The following is a 20,777-nucleotide window of genomic DNA, read 5'->3' on the forward strand; positions in this document are numbered from 1 at the left end:
CATATATACACTATTATATGTAGTAAGCAGCATTTCTTAATTTGAAATTTAAACATTATTAATGCTCATCAATTTTTTCCTTAATTCATTTTTCCCATTGCTGATTTCCTTCTATTTAAGATTCAGTGTCCATAAGTATTTTGGTATGCTTACTGTAAAATTCTGAATTCCAATGACATTACATAAAATAATTCAATTAGACTAAAAACTGGTTTAGCACTATCATACCAGCATAATATTTCTAGTAGTTGTGTATATTTTAAAGCTATGAAAATGGACTAAGAATTTAGAAGGGAAATTGTGTTATAAATATTCAAAATAAAATTCATAAATATAAAATAAGTTTGTTTTTACAGGATTTATGTAAAAATATGTATATGGTTCTTAGTCTTTACAATATTTTCTGTGCAATAGAAGACAACAACCCATGACAGGTAATTTCAGAATTGTTTTGTGCCTTAGAACTACAAAAGGAGGCTTGGAACAAACGCTGAAAAAAGGAGATACTGAAATAATGTAGAGTAAGATGAATTTTAAGTATTCATTCTAAACAATTCAGAGACATGGAGAAACTAATATTCAAGTACACAATATAATATCTAAAGTAAAAAACAAAATGAAATTAGGATTATTTTCATGCTTTGATGCTCATAGTGCAGCTGTGCCACAGGCATTTTATGCTTTTGCAGGAAAGAAAAAGTCCCTTTGCTGCAACAAAAAGCCTTCATTAATGCAGCAGTTGTATCCAATTGCAAGGTGCTCCAGAGGTGTCACAGGGGGCCACAACATGGACAGATGGAGGCAAACTTGAAAAAGAAAAAACAAAAAAACCAACAAACCAAAGAGAAACATTGAAACATCTCAAACAATATGACCTTATTCCAAAAAAAAAAAAAAAAAAAAAAAAAGAAACCTCACCAAAACCACAAAAACACAAACAAACAAGCAAACCACAAAACAGCAACAAAAACAGCCTCAAAAAACTAACAACAAACACACTTTATGAGATCAAAATGACATTATTAGGAAAGAAAAAATGAACTCAACTGTCCAGGTAAGAAGGAATTCCTGGACCAGGAATAGAATCTTTTGGGGCAAACAGGGCTTCTTGGAAGGAACCTCAGTTCTTAAACAGTGTGAAATCACTAAGAATAAAGGATGAACATAGGCCAGGGTCATTGTACATAGAGAATAGGTGTTTTTAACTCCTGGGTCTATCTGGTTACATCAGTTAGTATTTTAGATAACCAGCTTGTTCAAACCACCTAAATTAAACTGTCAATGGCAGCATCAAAACTCGCAGATAATGAATTCAAGAAATTCTGTGCAACATTTTACACAAAAGAATGTCCTTAGGCAGGGACTGGATTTCACCCAAGGTTCTTCAGTCATCTTTAAAACTGACAGTTCCTCTCTTCTCAATCAGCACACTACAGAATATAGGCCAGCTGCTGAACCAAAAACAACCAAAATCTCCTCATAAACTTCCAGCCAACACAAGTTTTCTTTCCTATAAAACTATAGTCCTGGCAACAGGAGTCATCAGGGAAGGAATTTAAAAATGAACTAAAAAAAGCCTCCAAATTAAAAAAAATAAAAAGAACACTTGTTTGAAGTGTTAATGGTCTGAATTAACTTAACATTTGATTGAGATGCCAGTCTAAAATATTTCACACTAGGTATTTTCATACTTTACCAGATGTATAAAATGACAGGTCTTACATACCTAAGTTCTCCGGGCCATCGATACTTGCATTATAAAAACAATTTCCCAAAAGCAACGCTTCTGTACTTCTCAAAAAAAAAATTGTTGTCAAAAAAGAAGTAAATAAACAAAAATATTTTTCTGAAAGAGATCAGCTTTTCCTTCTCTTGGGTAGCATTATGAAAAATCCCATATGCACAGTTACCATCCTGATTTAAGAGACTTGCTCTATATAATTTTCCAGTTGCATTCATAACTTATCTTCTGGAAAGATAATCAATACTCAATTACTTGCATATTTTCTAAAGAAATACTATATTTATTTTAAGAATTTTGGCACTATTACCTTATTTACCCACACACTGTTTTGTTTTTTTTTTAATTGAAGAATATTCTTTTATATTTCCCTTTTTTTTCTTCCTCACAAAGGAATGCATAACTAGAAAGGAACATACTGGTGACTAAACCCAGTCCCCTGAAGACAAAGGCAGCCTTGTAGGAGACATTTGGTTTAAAAGCACTTAAAATATTCATTCCATGTGTCACTACACTTTATCACAATGAGTATTCAGACATCTAGTGTAGAAAAAAAGAAGGCCAGACCTGTATCACAACAATCACCTACTTCTTTAAATGTAAGAACTTAGTTTAGTCATAGTAATGTTATTGCACTTCTGATGACCAGGGGGTATAAAGAAAGAAACAGCTGCAGGGGGAAAATAAGACAATATTAAAAAAAAAGGTCAACCTATTTAATTAAATCAACAGTAAAATTTATTCACGTCATTTTTAAGTGTAGTGAGATAGGTTGTGTACATTTTTGCCGTGTATGTTCATGTGTGTTACTATCTTTTCTAGGCCTTGTCTTTCAGTGGCTGTAGTATTTTGCATTATCTGCACTGATGGCTAGTTCCCATCTTGCATGGAAATTGGTGTTTGTTATTTTGGGGCATAGATAACCTCAAGATAACTACATTCAAATAACACTGTAAACATATATAAACTGGACATGTGAAGCAACAAAAACATGGATCTGCACTTCATTAAAAAAAAGAGTTAAAAAACACAAACCCCCCCAACCTTACAAAAGGCTAATCAAACTGCTTGTTTCAAAGAGGAAATGCTGAGCCAAAGGATGTGAAATCCTCGGACTGAAGAAAGTGTTGAGCAAACTTACAGCCCAGAGATGGCTTTCAGAGGAGCAATGAGCTTGGAGAGGAAACTCAAAAAAAAAAAAAAAAAATCAGAAGAGGTAACTGGGCTTGGCTGACGTAACCAGTTTTCTTTAAACTTGGATACTGGAAAGCAAGCAACTATAAAGTGCAGTCTTAGCTGAGGTGATTAATTTTAATGGTTGTACATAGCCTCAGAGAAAACTGCTCCTACACGCATTTGTCTGACGTCTATTCTTCTTGTTTTGACTGGAGAGGACATGGGTTAGAACTTGCATGGTAAATAAAGTTTAGCATTGCAGCACCATACGCAGGTATTTACGAATTTTTTTCTTCACTCATCAAACAGCTTCATGACAAAATGAAAGGGAAAATACGAGATGACATTTGGCAGCACAGGCCCTATTATGATGCAAACCAGCTTTCTTACTCTGCACAGAAAGAACTCACTAGTTTTGAAGGCACACATTTCCCAGCCTCTTTATCTAGCTGATTTCCAAGCCTCAGAGAGATGGTGAACACCTTTCCTAAAAGAAGCTTCTTGCCCCATAGCCCCCCCTCACTGACGTCCATCCTAACCTTCCCATCAGCTCCTTCCCTGTTACCAAATGGCAACACTGAAATAAATTGCTCCACAATAGAAAAAATACATCATAAAAAGCAAAGGCCTCACTTACGAGAAAAGAACATTATGATTACATAGAAGTAACCATATAATCTGTTATTAACTGTAAGGCTCATAAAGCTTCATGAATATCTCAATTATATCACCACTCCAGATTATATAATAAAACAGCATAATGAGCTTCAGTTTAACTTGACAAGGCTGAATACTGCTCCTCTTTTTAAAAAGCTTTTTATAAAATGACATTCCCTCCTAATACTTGACTTGCAAGCACTCTAAAGACACCATGTACAACATTAAAAATAAACTTCTTCATTTTCCTACCACTGTTGCTTATCACTACCACAGTATTCACAAGGTTTTCTTTTTAAAGACATCGGCTTATACAAGCATCTTCTCGTGACAATAGGTGCAATGCCATTTGCAACACTTCTAAAGGCTAAATATATTTTTTTTTATATTTTTATATTTGTTCTAGTTCCCCTAACTTTTTTATTAATCTGTTTTCAGTTCTGGGACAACGTGAAAATATTTAAATCCTGTCTTTAATAAGATACTACAAGGAATGAGCTTGCTTTACCAATGGGTCATGGAGAGCCCAAACCTTTATTACCAGTCACACAGTGAACATACATGCAATTACTGCAACTATTTACTGAAAACACACTTGCTAATTCTGTGACTGGCAGTGACATACTGTGCTGGGTGCTGGCTGGTGCCAAGGCAGCTGCCAAAAAGCTGCAAGTCCAAAAAGGGGAAAGGAAAGGATTAAACTATCATTCCTGTTTCCAAGAATAAAGTACTCTAAATGAGCAAGTCACTTACTAGGTAATAATTTTCTGGTGTTTATATGGTAAACTTCTGTAAAGTGAATTGCTGTTGGCATTGCCAGAGTTTACAAAGCAAAGGTACTTGCCAAAAGGCAACTTCACTGGAAGTATTGTTCAAGTAAACAGGGAATGGAAAGTTATTAAGCAAAATGAACAGCTAATTTTGCCGTGATCGTATCAGGAACATTGAGTATTTTCACTTAAACTTCAGAACCTGAGGTACAAAAGAGCACGCAGTGATCATGGGGAACTTAGCAGCACGTAGAACAGAATCCTGGCTATAGTTCATCAAGGAATGGGGTTATTTTTGCCAACTGAAAAGAATAACATGTCTCCAAAGCACACTGTTTTCACTAATGTTGTCAGAGAACTACATCTTTAATCTAGATGTGCATGAATACACGTGCACTTAGTGCTCAAACTCACACTCCTCTCTTTTTGTTTCTTTTGCAGGAAAATAGCAAAGTATTCAGTTAAAGTTTTCTTCATCCAAGTAGCTCAATAGTTGGTTTTCTTTCTGAAATCCCTCTGCCCAGAAAACCACTTGTGCAGCTAGGATGGATGGGATCAGCCAACACACATCTGCACAATAAGTGAGCAGAAGAAACTCAGCATTTCCAAGGATGTTCCCAATACTACATCATGCAAAAAGGAGATTCTGTCCCCAGTTACATATATTTCATAAACACTGGAAACTAGTACTCAGAAAAAAGTTCACAGGTTCATTGGTCACAGATGCTCATGAGGTATTTTGTAACCAGAGCTGCTCTTATGCCAAAAGCTGTCCACAGGAATCAGGAAATCATTCCCCTCCACCACCATTCAGATCCTATATCAGGCCAAACAAGGAAATCTTCCCAAATAATTGCTGAACATCAAAGTATTGACAAAATTGTCATTAGTAGACCAGAATTAAAAATAATAAATTTTGACTTTTTCTTTTTTTCTATTCTACAATTCTAAAAATTTAAATTATGTGGAAGTTTTATCCTGTTATCTCCTACTTTCTCTTCTCCCCGTCTTTCAAAAACTTCAAGTGCCAACAGCCAAGTTTGCCGCTTTATTTTAATTTTCTACTAAGAAGCTAAAAATAATATATTCAAGATGGAGTTCCTATTCAACAGGATTTCAAAACTTACATTTCAAAATTTCTTAAATTTTCAAAGTGTGAAACTGTGACATGAAACCCTTGAAAATACTAAAATTACCTTCCAACGATTCAAGATTTTTTAAAATATATTCCTACCTCATTTTCTAGCTAACATGGTATTGCTAAAGCAATCGGTGATTTAGTTCTGCAATAAATTTCCTTTCACTAACCTTAATTTTTCCTTCCCTATGATACAAGCTGTTTCTTGCAGATGTTTTCAGGAATTAAAAATGTGACACTTAATGACTTCGAAACTCATAATTTTTCAGTCAGTGTGAACATGTCTTTTTGTCTGAAAAACATTACTCACATACAGAACTTTCCTAATTTAAATTCTAATTTATGTTCATATTTTAATTAAACTGGTATCAGTTTGAGCTGCTGAAGAACGAGTATGTGTTACAATGGTCTACGTTATTATATATGGCATTACTCAAAAATACAGCAAACCAATCAGCCTGTTAATTTGTAGCATGGTGTACTCCTGAGTACCTTCAAGTACTTTACTTTTAAAAAAGCTAAACCAAATAGTAATGCAGCACAGTATACATACCAAGTGCACAATGATTGATGGCTAAAAAAACAAGGGAAAGAATGTTTACTTAAGAACATCTGAAGTATCATCTGCACCCTACTGATTCCAGGGCTTCAAGTGACAGCCCATCCATCTTTAGGAAATCCTAAGCCACAAGATATGACTTTGAGGGGCTGAGATGGCTGACACCAGACCAAGAGACACAGGGAGTGACTGGCAAGGCAGACGGGCATTCAGAACTTGTTTTCTTTCTGAGCCTTAAACAGCTCAGATGTGGTAAGCAAGATATATTCTGTAATTCTGTTTTACAGAGGTTTAGGTAAATGTTAATCTACTAAATTAATGACAATTAAAAGGAACTTTCCCACATACATAATTAGAGCTTCTGAGATTTTTAGGCAGATCCTTAGTTATTTTGAGATCAAAACAATATATATAGATATACTAATAACAATAATTCCACATTACAACAAAAGGTGTTCACTGTCATAACAGTAGCATACCAAGGGTTGAACAAAAACCATGCTGAAAATGAATGAATTACTAAAGCACACTCATTTTCACTTAAACTCTCAACAGCCTTCTAAGTCCATGGCACATCATGTACATGGAAAAATGTCTGCTTGAATGAACTCATTTTTAGACAACACCAAATCTCTTTCTTGTAGGCACATATGAGGTGAACTTCTGTTCCCCCTCATCCCAGTCCACTGCTCACAGGGTTACAAAACTGAGATTTCCACTACCAGCCTTAGTTCTCCACTCCTTCCACATTCTAGCATTTTCCAAAGGACTTCTACTGAGTGCAAGAGCATCCAGCCAGTTTTTGCAGTCTTTCAACTTGCCCTGGTTTTAATATGTGTCTGACACTACTGTGCTCCTCCTGGGAACATGAAATAGTTTATGCAAGACGTTCAAGAAGGAGACCAAAACAGGACTATGATTCCATTTTGGAAAGTCGTAAGGGCTCTCCCATCTTATGGGGTCCCTCAGGATGTCTGGGCCCATGGGGAGCAACAGACTATCCTGAACTGAAATTTTCTCATTCACAGCAAAGGCACTCACTCCTAACAGATCCCTGTAATTAGTCCTCAGTCACAGACAGATATTCTGCAAGACACAGTGTCAATCAGATGTAAGGCTAGGGTTGGGAGTCTATTACTGAATGTGTTTTTTTAGGATTTTACACTACATTTCATGCAGACCACTGCAAAATATTTTAAATAAGAGAATTGAACTCATTTTATCATGCCACATCTCAAAAGGGAGTTATTAAATAGGGCATTTTTCTTCCCTTCCTATGCTTGCCACTTATTGAGGCAGTTACACTGATTAAATAGTCTGATGTTTGCTCAAAGTCCCATGAATTTCCTGGTTTCCATGAAGTACCTTTTTAAAACTGGATCATGAAAATAGCACTGGGAGAACTCTAATGCAAAATACCCTTCAATTTATTTACAGCCAATCAAGTGTTCTTAATATTTATTTTCCTTATTAACTGTTCTCTAGACAGTCTGTACAGCATTTTTTCCTCTGGAGATCCACTATAACCAGGGAATAGAGATAAATCTTGATCAGAGTCTATGGAAAAATCATCTCAAGTGAACAGTGGGGCCTGTGTTTTTAGAGGGGATAGAGAGCAGCACTTACCCTGCTGACTTCTTTAGGAGCCGTTTCATCTAAAAGGAAACAAACCAAACAATTAGGCACTCTGGGAAGTTTCCAGACCGAATGAAGAACAAGATAAAAAACTTCAAATGATTTTTGCACATTTGTACAAAACTTTCCTAATACGGTTTAATCAAGTGATTGAAATATCCTGAGATTGGCTTTCATTGACAATCTCTTAAAAGCTTCTAAAGCTAAAAATCAACTGAAATTAGGATAAAGTATTTAGGGATTCTATCTTGACTTAATAAGAATACAACATTTCATACATTTCAGAATTCAGAGGGAAAACAATAAAAACACTAAACTCTACGTTTATATTCCAATTCAGTAAGGGTATTATTAGTACTGCATATTCTGAGAATTAAAGGCCTTTACTAACAAATATATGTCACCAACATCCTACAAGGAAGCTAGTGTGCAGACTTAAACCTAATATCAAAGTTCTAGTTCTAATAGCAAAGATGCTAGTCATGTTGACTTCTTTGGACGTGGAAAAAAAACCTTGTAGCCATAACTAAAGAAGAATATCACTGATGAGGTCTGGCATAACATGCTAAAAGAAAATAGATTACAAGATTATATATACATACATACATATATATATATATATATATGTACACAAACTATAATTTTTTGTCCTTTCAAATGCAAACAGATTTTCATGCATTTTTAATAAGTTTAATACACATAAGTAAACACATATGTACAATATCAGAGCTAAAACATTGAGTAGTATTTCTGAAAATGCAAGGAGCACAGCTACACAGCAAGAATACATCTGCCACAGGAGGCGTTTAGCCATACCAAAAGTAGCTTAAAAGCACCTTTATAAACCTCCAGTTGTTTAGTTGTTTCTGAAAACATGAAGACAACTAATTTCAACCTTTTATTTGTTCCAAGGAGTCAAATTACTATACTTTGGAAATTAAAATTCAGTCAGGAAATAGATTTAATCTCACAGAAAATACCATATGCTTACATTTGTCCAAGGCGCTTTGTATCTTGCCACTTAAGATGAACTTTTAAACAACAAAGTTTGAAACCCTCAGATTTTCTAGCAAACACATTTAACACACAATTTCTGATGAAGGAATTCGCTACAGCAATACAGATTTCCCCTCAAAATTGAGTGGTGCCAAGGAAAATAATATATTTCACAACTGTGAGCGAATGAGTATTAGTGTCCTCTTAATCCTAGTCAAATGATATGCCACTAATTCACACATGCAGAACACAGACTTAATTTGCCTATTTAAGGCAGTTCTGTTGCTTGCAGTGCAATGTGCAACACATGCTCTGCCACATTCAGTGATGTTATCTTCCTGAACCAGGCAAATCTTCATACCAGTTACAAGAACAGCCAGAGCTACACTCAAAATGCCTCTCTCCTATTACCTGATTTCTGACACTGAGCAACAGAAAACAGAGGGATGACATGACACTTTCCTTGGGAGTGTATGCTCAGTTTTCAGTAACCGACCAATCAAACATTTTTTCAATCACTGGCGACACTTTTCTCTTTAAAGGATGGGGTTTTCTCCTCACACTTTTGTGGAGTAGGAGGGGTGTTAGATTTTGTTTGGCTGGTTATTAAACCCTCGTCATCAGTCTTTAGCATTCTCAAAATGCTATGAGCTCCACAGTTCAAACACATAATACCAGAAAAGCTATTTTATTTTGCATCTGCGCACTATGTATTTCATCGGATTCCCTCTATCCACCTTATTCATTGAGCCTGTGATTCTGAAGGCTCCATCTCTGAAGCACATTTAAAAAAAATAAAATCCCATTTCATACATGGATTTCTATGCATGCATTTTTAAAAACAAAACAAAGGCCAATAAGTTGCAAGATGCTAAACCAGTGCAGTCACAAAGAAAATTTTAATGCAAAGAAAGTTTTCAACATCTCAGACATGAAATTTTGAGGTATCAACCATGAAAGCAATGATTTTAATGCCCAGTTAGTTTTATCACAGGAACTCTTCTGCAAAAATAATATCAACTTTCTCCCTGGTCTTAGACTGTTCTTTTTTTCTGGTGTAGTTAAATACTGTTGCTGGTACACTAATTTTGTTGATGACAGCAAACAAATGCTTAGGATTAATTCTGTTTGAGATCCCAGAGAGGTCTACAGTCACAGTTTCCTAAGGAATGTTTTCCCACACAGCAGATGTCCAATTGACCTAATAATTTTCCTTTTCAAAATTTGCTTTAGGCTTCAAATAATAAGACACAAGTTGCTCGCAATGCGATTAGACCAGCAGGGACATATTTGCTCATTTTTTTTACCTTGAAAAGTGTCATACACCTATAGATCAATAGAAACTCCACATCAATTTGTGTAGGTTGGTTAAAGACTGATCTCACCACCCTGAAATAAAGGTTTACTTAATCTCTGCAGTAGAATGGCATCAGTCAGACGAAATTGGTCAGTCTATTTTAATTGCAATTTGCATCCTTATTTTAGACATCTTGAATCTGGCAGCTTCTGTCTCCACTGCATTTGTAGGATCTTTCAAAGATACCTCAGCTGAGAGTGGGTTTCCTAAAGCAGTAACTATCACACATATGCAACAGACATTTCAAGCCATCACTCAAAAACATTCTTGCTTAATGCAAAATCTCATTAAGGGCACCTGAATGCTACTCCTGATTTTCAACAGGATTTGAAAATCTGGATTTACCTCACAATTCAGAAGCACTTGTTGTGTTACTTCACAGAAAACTGATTTAGTTTGTTTAAACGTAGGCCTAGACATTGTAAGGGCATTTTCATTAGATTGATCTCTGGTGGCACACTGTTTCTTTCCCTGAAGCAGGACAAAACATGAATTCTAGCTCTTTTACATAAACAAGAAGATCTACACTGTTATTTTTAAGCTCCTGAAAAATGATGCTCCATTCTTCCTCTTCTTAAGTAACATGCAACAGACAATAAATAAGGCCTGAACCAAGACTTCACTGCAGATGGTAAGCAGAGAAACATATTGTCTGCCAGGTGTCCTAAAATTTTAATTCACTCCTTTTCACATAAGCAAACAGGGCACTACACACAATAGGATTCAGGAGACTGTGCACTTGACTTCATTAGACATACCTAAATCTGGTAAATTTGGAAGCTTATTATTTTCTATGGTCTTAGCCCATACTAAACTGATGAAGCAGTTGGACCAATTTTGCAGGATGGCTTATTCTGGCCAGAAAACTTCCAAAAGGTATCTTCTGAAAGTGTCACCAGTCCTTGTGAGAACAGGAAAGCATGAGAAAGATCCCAGGTTTTTTTCTATTACCAAAATTGCTTAGTACTTAAGCAATTAAGTACGAAGTACTTAATTACTTAGTACAAAACATGCCGATGGATGGTAGCTCCACACCTATACATCCACGATCATAAAAATCCTCAACTGCAAAATGTACGTGGCAACTTCAACTAATCTAAGGAGGGCCTTTCCACATCTGCTAAAAGCTCCATAAAATTCAACAGAAGTCTCAAGTTTAATACACCTCAGCAAAAATCATGTTGGAACCTGGGCTCTGACCATCAGGAAGAAACTTAATAGTTTCCAGCAGTAAATATGCTTTACCAAGAAAGTGTATGATTGTGTTTTATGGTAATTAGCCGATGACTTCATATCCTATTCAACAGGGCTGTTGAATGACAAGAGTGTTAAACTGGTTCGTTCATCTATATTATCAGTCAGCAAGGTGCAATCACCATTGTTTATTACCGAATGCAGCCACAAGACAATGGGCTGGAGAGTATGTAAAGCAGTTCATCATTTCATACTTACCCATTTGCAGCTACACCTTTATGCTCTTAATTACTGCTTTTCTTCTCTGAAACATAATTCTGCCTGGCTTTCAGTCCACTAGCTGCACTGCAGCTTTCTTTAAAATTGCTTACATGTCACGTTAGCACGTTTGGCGAAAGAAGACTCTCATCCAGTAGCAACCCAATTTCAATGTATCTAAGAAAGAACAGTATCACTACTAATTTGTTCTCTCACTTTTGAATAAAGATGCCTCTTCACTCTTGAATATTTTTCAAATAGCAAATTCGAAACTTCAAAATCGAAGTTTTATTGCCTTCAGCAGGTGTTTTCAAAGAGAAAGAAAATATTACATTGCCGTTGGCTCAAATACTACTCAGACATATACCCTAAGCAATTGCATTAAAATCAATAGAACATCTACAGCATGGATTGGAAAACAGAAATGCTTTCTTGTATTAAATGTCATGGCATTTCTGTAATATATAGTGATTCAGAGCTGAAAGAGATTATTAAAAGAGAGCACTGCTTGAAGCAGGTCCTACGAAGCTCCAGCAACCTGAGAAAGCCCCATTGGATCTTGTCCACTGCAAGACATTTGGATATTTTAAAAACGTGCACACCTTCTGGACCCTGCTGGGCCTCTGGAGTTTAGTTTGTTTATTCCTAGACCATGAACACCTGTTCCCAACTGATAAGATGCCTGGGGAACTTTAAGGAAAGGCACTTCCTCCTGCTTTCCCAACATCCATATACAGCCCACTCTGAGCCCAACAAGGCAAGGGATGGGATCACACAGATCAGTACCCTGAGGTTCCCCATCCCTGGCATGGAGCGAGGCTTCCAAGATTGTTGGCCCAAACAGACCAAGAAATTTCAGCAGATTGTCAGCTTCTGGAGCAGGAAATACTGCATATGGCTCAGTGACAGCAAGACAACACAATAATCTTACACGTGTTTGGAAGCATGTAATACTTCACTTACCCTGGGGAGACAGAGAATCAGATACCAACATTTTTAGTGAACTTTTCGCTTTTAATTATTTCTATTTTGTTCTCATCACTACCTTTTTGATCACTGTATTCTTGTCTCCCTTCCATTTAGGAACATAAAAGATGATTTTGGGGGGGAAAACATGTCCATGTAATAAAACTGTAAGCTATTGAACTCTGAATAAGTTGTTTAAAATTTTCAGATTTCACTGTTTATCGCTATAGAGAATCAAAAGTAGAACAGGAAGCTTCGCAGCCTGCCTGATTTTTGTCTTTCTGCACCTCTAACTACATTGAAAAGAACTGTCATGTTACTGAACTTTGTAGTAACATACTCAGAATTTGCAGATGTATCAAGACAGAGTAGTTTTCTTCTCTTTAGAACAGCTGACAAAAGAAACAAAAGAAAATGCCCCAGAGGAAAAGTTTGCTAACGTCAACAAGGGTAAGGGATCATTAGAGCTTGAGAGGATAGGTTACCACGTGAGGGGGTGCAGTGATCCAGTGTGAAACATTTATGTCAGGGGAATCATTTCAATCCCTCTGAAGAAACCATACTGTAACTACAACACTGGTACATTTGGATAAGTGATGTATTTTATTTACTTTACTCCGGAGATTGAAAACGAAGAAACTAAAAAAATATTTAAATTAATCAAGAAAAAAACCTGAAGATGAAAAAGACAGATTAAAATTTACAAATTAAGCCTTTTTGCTTTTAGGACATTTCAGCTGATTTGTTAGTAATCATAATCAAGCTCTCAGTGACTGAGTTGAATATTACAGAATAATGATGTGCAGATAATTCATGACTTTAGAGTCTTTGAAAAATGACATGTTACACTAACACGATGAACAGATTGAAACCAAGAGAAGATTGAACTATTTACTACTTATCAGTACCACCACTGTGAGTAAAACATTTTGCTTGCAATGAGAAGACTGCTAAAAAATATATAAAATTATATCTTCAGTGTGTGGAAAGGAACAGAAAATATAACTACAAAATTATAGACAGTTCTCCGTGAAAGATAATGACTGCACCTTATGAATTCCTGGAGTAGTCAGTTTTATTCTAAAAAGATTTTATAATGACAGATAATTATAGTTCACAGGAATGATACAAGAAAAAAATAATTTTAAAAATTATCTTTTTGGCTGCTCTACAACAACAACCAAAAAACCCAAGCTGCTGTGGTTTTCAGTATTCTTCTACTGACATTTGAACAAAGGAAAAATTTACCTCTCTCTAATAGCAGGTGCAGTATTAAACATGCTAGGCCAGATTTAGAAAAGTTTCCAGGCAGGGATACATGCACTATGATTTAAAAAAAAATCTCCAAAGCAGTCTGGTACCCAATTCCTTGAAATGAAAGGAAGTTAAATACCCCAATGATGAGTAGGTGTGTTGATTTACTCTGCCGATTCTCATTGCTCACATGACAATGATCATGCACTAAGTTGTAGAAACTCAGCCACTTGTGAAACCCTAAGATGATATTAAGGTTATGTGAAGTAATTGAGGAAGGCTATTGACCAGTGAGCTTACTAAAAGACAAGATAAAAATGTGACGAATACCAGTTGTCCCTGGCTGAAAACAAGAGTGTTTCCAATGAAGCTCTGTTTATATAGCTCTGACTGGTCTTGTGTACCTCCAGGACATGCTGGAACAGCCAACATCAGACACTCCAACACCAGAAGACATCACAAAGTCCCGGCACCTAGCGGTCCACATGCATCAGGAGATATTAAATGCCTTGGCACGTCAGCATCCAGATTATCCTTTGACCCAGACTGGTTCCCCAAGAGGAGGTTCCACAAACATTTACAGGTAGAACTCAGTCCTCAGTGGACTGATGATTTCTGCATATGCCCACCAGCACATCCACATGCTCCACTATGCCAACAAATGTACTGCATGCCAACTTTCAGTACAGAAACTTTGACACAGGCTTCAAACTGAGGGCTGGCTGTACTATCAGGCACTGATGACAGTCCCATCATAAGAATCTAACTCCTTGAATCAATAAGAAAGGGAGATAAATCACAGTATCTCTGCAATTAGGAACATGAGAAACACTCAGTGACAGAAATCATCCCTTCCTTAGGGGTTGCAAGGCAAATGTGACTTACACACAGAGAAGAGATTAAACTGGAAATTTCAGAAGGAATTTGGTAGGGAAAAAAAAAGGAAAAAAAACAAGCAATATCCAAAGGAAAAATGCAAATTCACATCTACAAGCTTAGAGTAAATGAAGAACTGGATGTGTTCATGCAAGACAAAATTACTTTCATGTGCATTTTTTATTTAACTAACAAAATCCAATGCAGATGGTAAATTAATTGAAATACTTAATAAGAAATCAGGAAATACATAAAGAAATCAGCTGGAAAGCTAATAAACTATATCTAACACAGCAGTAAGAGAAAGTGGAAGTACCACTTCTGTCGGTGGAATAAAGGGAACCAGAGCAAGCCGCACCTCTTCAGCACGGCTGTAGTTGCCGCCTGCTGGGATAAGGAGCTGTGTCTATCTCCCAAATTGTCAATCTCAGAGAACTACTAATGATCACACACTGAGAGCCAGCAACCAAGCGAGAAATCTATTCCTGCAAGTATGAAAAGGGTAATTCATAATCTAAGTCCCTTCTCACTATGCCTTCAAAATAGTTTTGAAACAGTCGTGATTGAGGAATTGCAAAATTTGTCAGTTACAGCATCGTTCTTCCCAAATTCCTTCATCAGGCCTGCCACAGAGCTCTGTCAACACCAACACGAGTTCCTTACGTAAGCAAGCATCACACAACTACTTGGATGAGGAATTTGGAAAAACAAATCCCATGATACAACTGCTTCTTAGACACTTGTTTATATACTACATCTACCTAGTTCAGAAACACCAGAGCTGTGTTAATTAACACATTTGGGTCTGACATCTACTCAGGCATACATACAAGGCCACCCAATTTTCACATGCAGCACTGACTCCCCCAGAAGCTGCTGGGGGACCTGACCATTTCTAGACATCAGGCCACTTGTTTTGACAACTAACTGCAGGAGTGAGATTAAGTCACCAAACATTTCACCAAAGGGAACAGCCTAATAACTACATAATACGCTGGCGCTTCAAAACACAAACATTAACATAATTAAATAAAGCAAGATGAAAGCCCAAAGTAGAGCAAAATACTTTCAAAATAGTTTCAAAAGGAGGACGTGCAAGGAGAGAGGGACAAAGATGCAAGGAAGAGCAAGCAGCTTGGACAAAGACGTCAGATGCTACGAACGGTGATGACCTCTCTAGGATTATTTTACTTTCTGCCATGGTGGAAAACGAGATCCAGTAAAAAAAAAAAAAATGCTGTTTACACAGATCAAAAAAATTCAAACTGCATCTAAAGAAAGCCAGACACATAAGTCACAAGGTAAGATTTGCAAAAAAAAAAAATCCTTTTGTTTCCAATATTGTTCACTGCTACTGTTAATGAAAAAAGAATGCTGGAAACTTAAATCATAAGCTTTAAAAATACAGCTGTCAAGAAGAAAAAAAAAAGGTAGTCGCTTCAGTGTGCTTTGCCATTTTCCATCAAGTGAACAGATGGCATTATTAAAATTCTAGTAGAGTGAAGTATTTATAAGTTCATTAGACAACACTAACTATACAAAAAAAGACAGCAATATTGCAAATAAAGCTGCTGGATTCAAAATAGCATAAAAGTACCAATAAGGGTTATAAAATCACATTTATGAGTTAGTATACAAAAACAAATATGCCAAATAAAACAAAAGCACAAAAGAAATGCAGAAAAAAGCTCTATAAAACAATAATTTATTTTCCAGGGTCACTTCCAAGTTACTCCATGCATTCTGAGCCTGAATTCTATAAAAAGGACTTCAAGTTTGACAGTCTCTAAGACAGCTGAAAGGGAAAAAGCCTGTTACATTTGCTTTTCTTTAAATGCATATATAAAAATGATACTATGATGTACAATAAGTAAGAATAAAATTGCTCCAGAAATAATGCACACAGAAATGTTATTCTCTGAGGTGATATTCTTAGGAAATGAACAAAAGGCCAGCCAAATTCATCTAGCACATAGGTCAGTGCTTTTAAATGCTGTGCCACACTGGCTTATTTGATACCTGAGTTTCTTTACCCGCAGTTCTCTTCACTATTTTGAATTCTTAGCCTACACTGAATTCACTTTGGAATCACTCATTTGTAATTGATTGCCTTACTTTCTATTGTCTTTCTTCGAGACACAGCAATGTCTTGACTTGGTAAAGTGGTGTCTGTTAGGATTCTAATTAACTTGAAAAAGATGCAAATTCCTGTCACCTTCAAAATGTGCCAAAATGGATTTACTATAAAAAGAGATAGCTAACAAACTGAAAATTCAACTTTCACTCCAAATTAATATATATCAGCTCCCATATGTGCAGATTTATTCCAATGCACACCACTTCTCTCTGCAACTTTTATTAGTACAATCTGTGTTAATGTTTAACTCCTTTAAGCACCCTGTCCTCTGTGCTTATTTTACTCAGTCTAGCACATCATTCTTGGAAAGTCCTTGCTTTGATACCTACATGGAAAATGACTCAAAAACGGACGTGTACAATTTCAAAGCACAAATCTTTCTCCAGAGTTTAAAGAATTGTATGGCACGTTTTCTTTTGAGGGATCCATTACCACAAGACAACATTGATCTGTTAAAGTGAGTCCAGAGGAGGACCACCAAGTTGAGTGGAGGGATGGAGCACCTCTCATATAAGGAAAGGTTAAAAGAATTGGCAATTTTTTCAACCTGGAAAAAAGATTTTGGGTTTACATTATTGCAGCCTTCCAGTACCTGAAGGAAGGCAACAAGAAAGATGGAAGGAAACTGTTTACAAGAGCCTGTAGCGACAGGACAAGGGGGAATGGATTTGAAATGAGAGTTGGTTTAGATTTTACATGATAAAGAAATTCTTTACTGAGAGGGTGAGGAGGCACTGGAACAAGCTACCTAGATAAACTGAGAGTCTGCCATGCCTGAAAGTATTCAAGGCCAGACTGGATGGGGCTCTGAGCAACCTGGTCTAGTGAAAGGTGTCCCTGCCCACAGCAGAGGGCTTGGAACTAGATGATCTTTAAGGCTCCTTCTAAACCAAACCATTCTGTGATTCTATTACCTAAACCATATCCAGTGTTTTGTCAATGTTTGTCCATTACTAAATCAGATCACACTGATGCCATCTCAGATCAGAATATCTGAAACTCTTTTCCAGAAGAGATTAAACTATCTAGAAAGGATTTTCAAGGTGCAGGTCCACACCAGCAGAAACCACTTTGAGCCTGAACTGCAACCTCTGTGCTCTCCCCACTGCCTTGAGGCAGTTTACAGCTGTGGCTGAGCCATAGATATAATCTACAATTACATAAGCAAAACGACCAGTGCATGGGAAAGGCTGGATATACACACCCAGGGATGGAAGCTGAGGGCAGACAGTGCAGGCTTAAATCAACCACAGAGTTATTTCCTGGGAACAAGATTGTTCTGGCCTGAGTGAGCACCACTTGAGCTGACAAGATTCATTGGCATTCAGTTTCCTAATGACTGGGCTATTCAAGACCAACTAAAGGAGCCTGAGATTCCTAAGACTTTCAAGGAAGCACTGAAAGTTGTCTTTGCTAAGAGGATTGCTACTTAATTTTTTTAACATGACAAGTTCATTCATACATAATAGCTTAATATTTAATAAAACAAAATGCAATTACAGCTTCCTTCAGGCTGGAAACACGGACACATCCTCTTTAGTAAAATGCAGTCGTTGCAGTGGTGTCCAGATTTAATGGGTTCTTCCAGTCAAAGAACGTGATGATCCCATCAACATTCATTTCTATTTATTAGTTTCCTTTTGCACAGGACTGGAATAAGTAAGAAGCTCTAATATGTTTTAGGCACCTGTAGAGCACGCAGAGAAAGGTTTATGCAAGAATTCACACTATTCTCTTCAAATCTTGAAATACTTCTTAACAATCAAGACAAACACTGCAAAGCCATACCTCTGAGTATACTCTTTCTTTTGGTCCATCCTGCATCTAAATGATTTAGGATTGATTATTTAGATGATAATATTTTAGGAACAGGTAAAGAAGAAGGACATTAAGATTGAAAATTATCTTCAGCCTCCTAGTTTTGAATTATTTAGCCAAATCTCAAGTAGAAAACAAGCATGGAGAGAAACGTGCTTTGACAGCACGACAGATTCCCTAACCTTGTTCTAAAAGATGCCTGTGATTCCAGTAACTGATTTACACAGTATTATTGACTTTAATACTTTCTTTTCCATTACAATTCCAGATATACTGAAAGAATCCAAACCTACTCCCTAATTTACTTTTTTTTTCCATGCCGACTGTAGTACGGCAATGAAATTGGATAAGGTGTGCCTACAAAATCAATGACAGGGTAAAAATGTGTTCGGTTCCAAGAAAAACTCATTGCTAGAGACTACAACTTTTTCAAAAACATTTGAAAAAAAACAGGACCTATTATATTTCAGTTTTGGGAGAAATATGACCTACAAGGCTAGAGAAAATTTATTCCTATGAATATCAAATACAAATATTAACATAAAATAAAAAGCTAGGCTCAATGCTGTAAATGGGTGGATGCACACTAGTGTGCAGCAGAGAGTAGAAAATAATGGCTGGCTTTCCAGTGGAAAGACTTGGCAGCCAGTTGTGTGGTGCAGACAGAGTTATGCCCCCAAAGACACATTCTTTTTGAGAAATATATTGGGAGGTAGTTTAGAGTGCAAAAATAAAGGAAAACAGTCTTTCAATTTAGTCTATCAGTTGATCAATGCTAGTCATAATCATACTGTACATAATTTGATCCACAGAAAACACAGCAAACTAAATATTCAGAAATAATTTTTAATGATGGAATCCTGTGTTCTCCTACTTAACATCACTTTGTAATTATGAAAACAAGCAAAAATCCTTATTAAGTACTTTAAAAATCCTTATGAAATACTTTAAAAGTTCTCATTTAAAATATTACCAATCACTAAACTGACTTCTTTTTCTATACATAATTTAGCAAGTGTCCTTTAATTTGATGCATAAAAGGATTTCCCACAAACATAAAACAAGTATATAACTGCGTGCATTCTAGCATGCTGGTTTAATTTGACAGCTATATTAATATAAACAGGAATTATTAATTAAAATGCAACTTGTTATATCTAAGAAATTAGGTTTTCTTTAAGCCCAAAGAAACCCAGGACCTGTAGCATCACAGGAATGGAAAACAGCAAGAAAAAAAATTAGGAAAAAATACTACATATTTGTTTGTATGTATGGGGTGCTAAAAGGGTGAGTGTCTCAGGCTGCCATCACCAAGAGATTACACAATCCACTCCTCCTTTCCGTAGCCTACACACATCTAGTCTTGCTTTTGTCCTTTTCTCATCCGTCCTATGCTTCCCCAAAGGGCTCTCCTTTCAGTACATTAGGGAAAGAAGGAAACCACTTGATAAAGCCACTTCATATCCCTATCTTGACTGGGAATGTTGCCAAGGATGTTTACAAAAAGCATGAGTAAGCTGTAATGGGATAAGCAGGTAAGCTGTTTTCTAAGCTTCTCTTCTGACAGAGCAGCTCAGTTTTTCATGTATTATGCCACAGTATCTTTGAAACACTAATCTTCAGAGCAGTAATTTTCTAGTAAATGCTGAAACTAGTAGTGAGAAAATTTGTAAGATTCTGTATTTGTTCAAGAACTCAGTAAGATGAGGATTTACAAGCAAGTTTGGAGGGTTCTTCTGATACAAGCTCAGTATGAAAGGCAGGAGCAAATACTTAGGTACTGACAATTTTTTAAACCTATTTTTTGTATAGAGTAACTTTTTAGACAGTCACAGGGACTTCATCTTTAGATGTGTTTTAGGAGCAAAACAACAAGTACTTTGTATCATCAACTCAAAGAAAGGCACCACTGTTCTGAATGTATTTTTCTGCAGCATTTCAACTGGTCATAAGGACTTCCAGATATCTTTTCTATGGAAAAAATACATTCTGTTTTTGCATTTGCCCAGGCCTTTCTATTAAAATTAACAAAACGAACTGCAACTTTGTGGGTTTTTCCCCTGTGTATATAGATGCTGGTATCTGGAACTCAACATAGACTTTGTGCAACCACTAAAAGGAAAATTTGCAAAGATTAAATATGTCAAATGAAATATATTTAACTAAATACAATCTCTTGCAAGTAATCTGAGGTACTTTCAAAGCAAAGGTCAGACTGAGATAACATGATTACTGAGAAGTCAGA

General features: G+C 36.3%; 1 protein-coding gene across 3 annotated transcripts in view; it reads right to left on the minus strand.

Moving 5' to 3' along the window:
• Window positions 1-20,777, minus strand: part of PDE10A (phosphodiesterase 10A) — a 343,886-nt gene that overhangs the window by 60,548 nt on the left and 262,561 nt on the right. For all 3 annotated transcript variants that reach the window (XM_058019880.1, XM_058019879.1, XM_058019878.1), the window contains one exon: window positions 7,668-7,696. In XM_058019880.1, the coding sequence (XP_057875863.1) occupies window positions 7,668-7,696 (29 nt within the window). The remainder of the gene's footprint in view (window positions 1-7,667; window positions 7,697-20,777) is intronic.

The sequence above is a fragment of the Melospiza georgiana genome, chromosome 3 (genome assembly GCF_028018845.1).
Source record: "Melospiza georgiana isolate bMelGeo1 chromosome 3, bMelGeo1.pri, whole genome shotgun sequence".
NCBI lineage: Eukaryota > Metazoa > Chordata > Aves > Passeriformes > Passerellidae > Melospiza > Melospiza georgiana.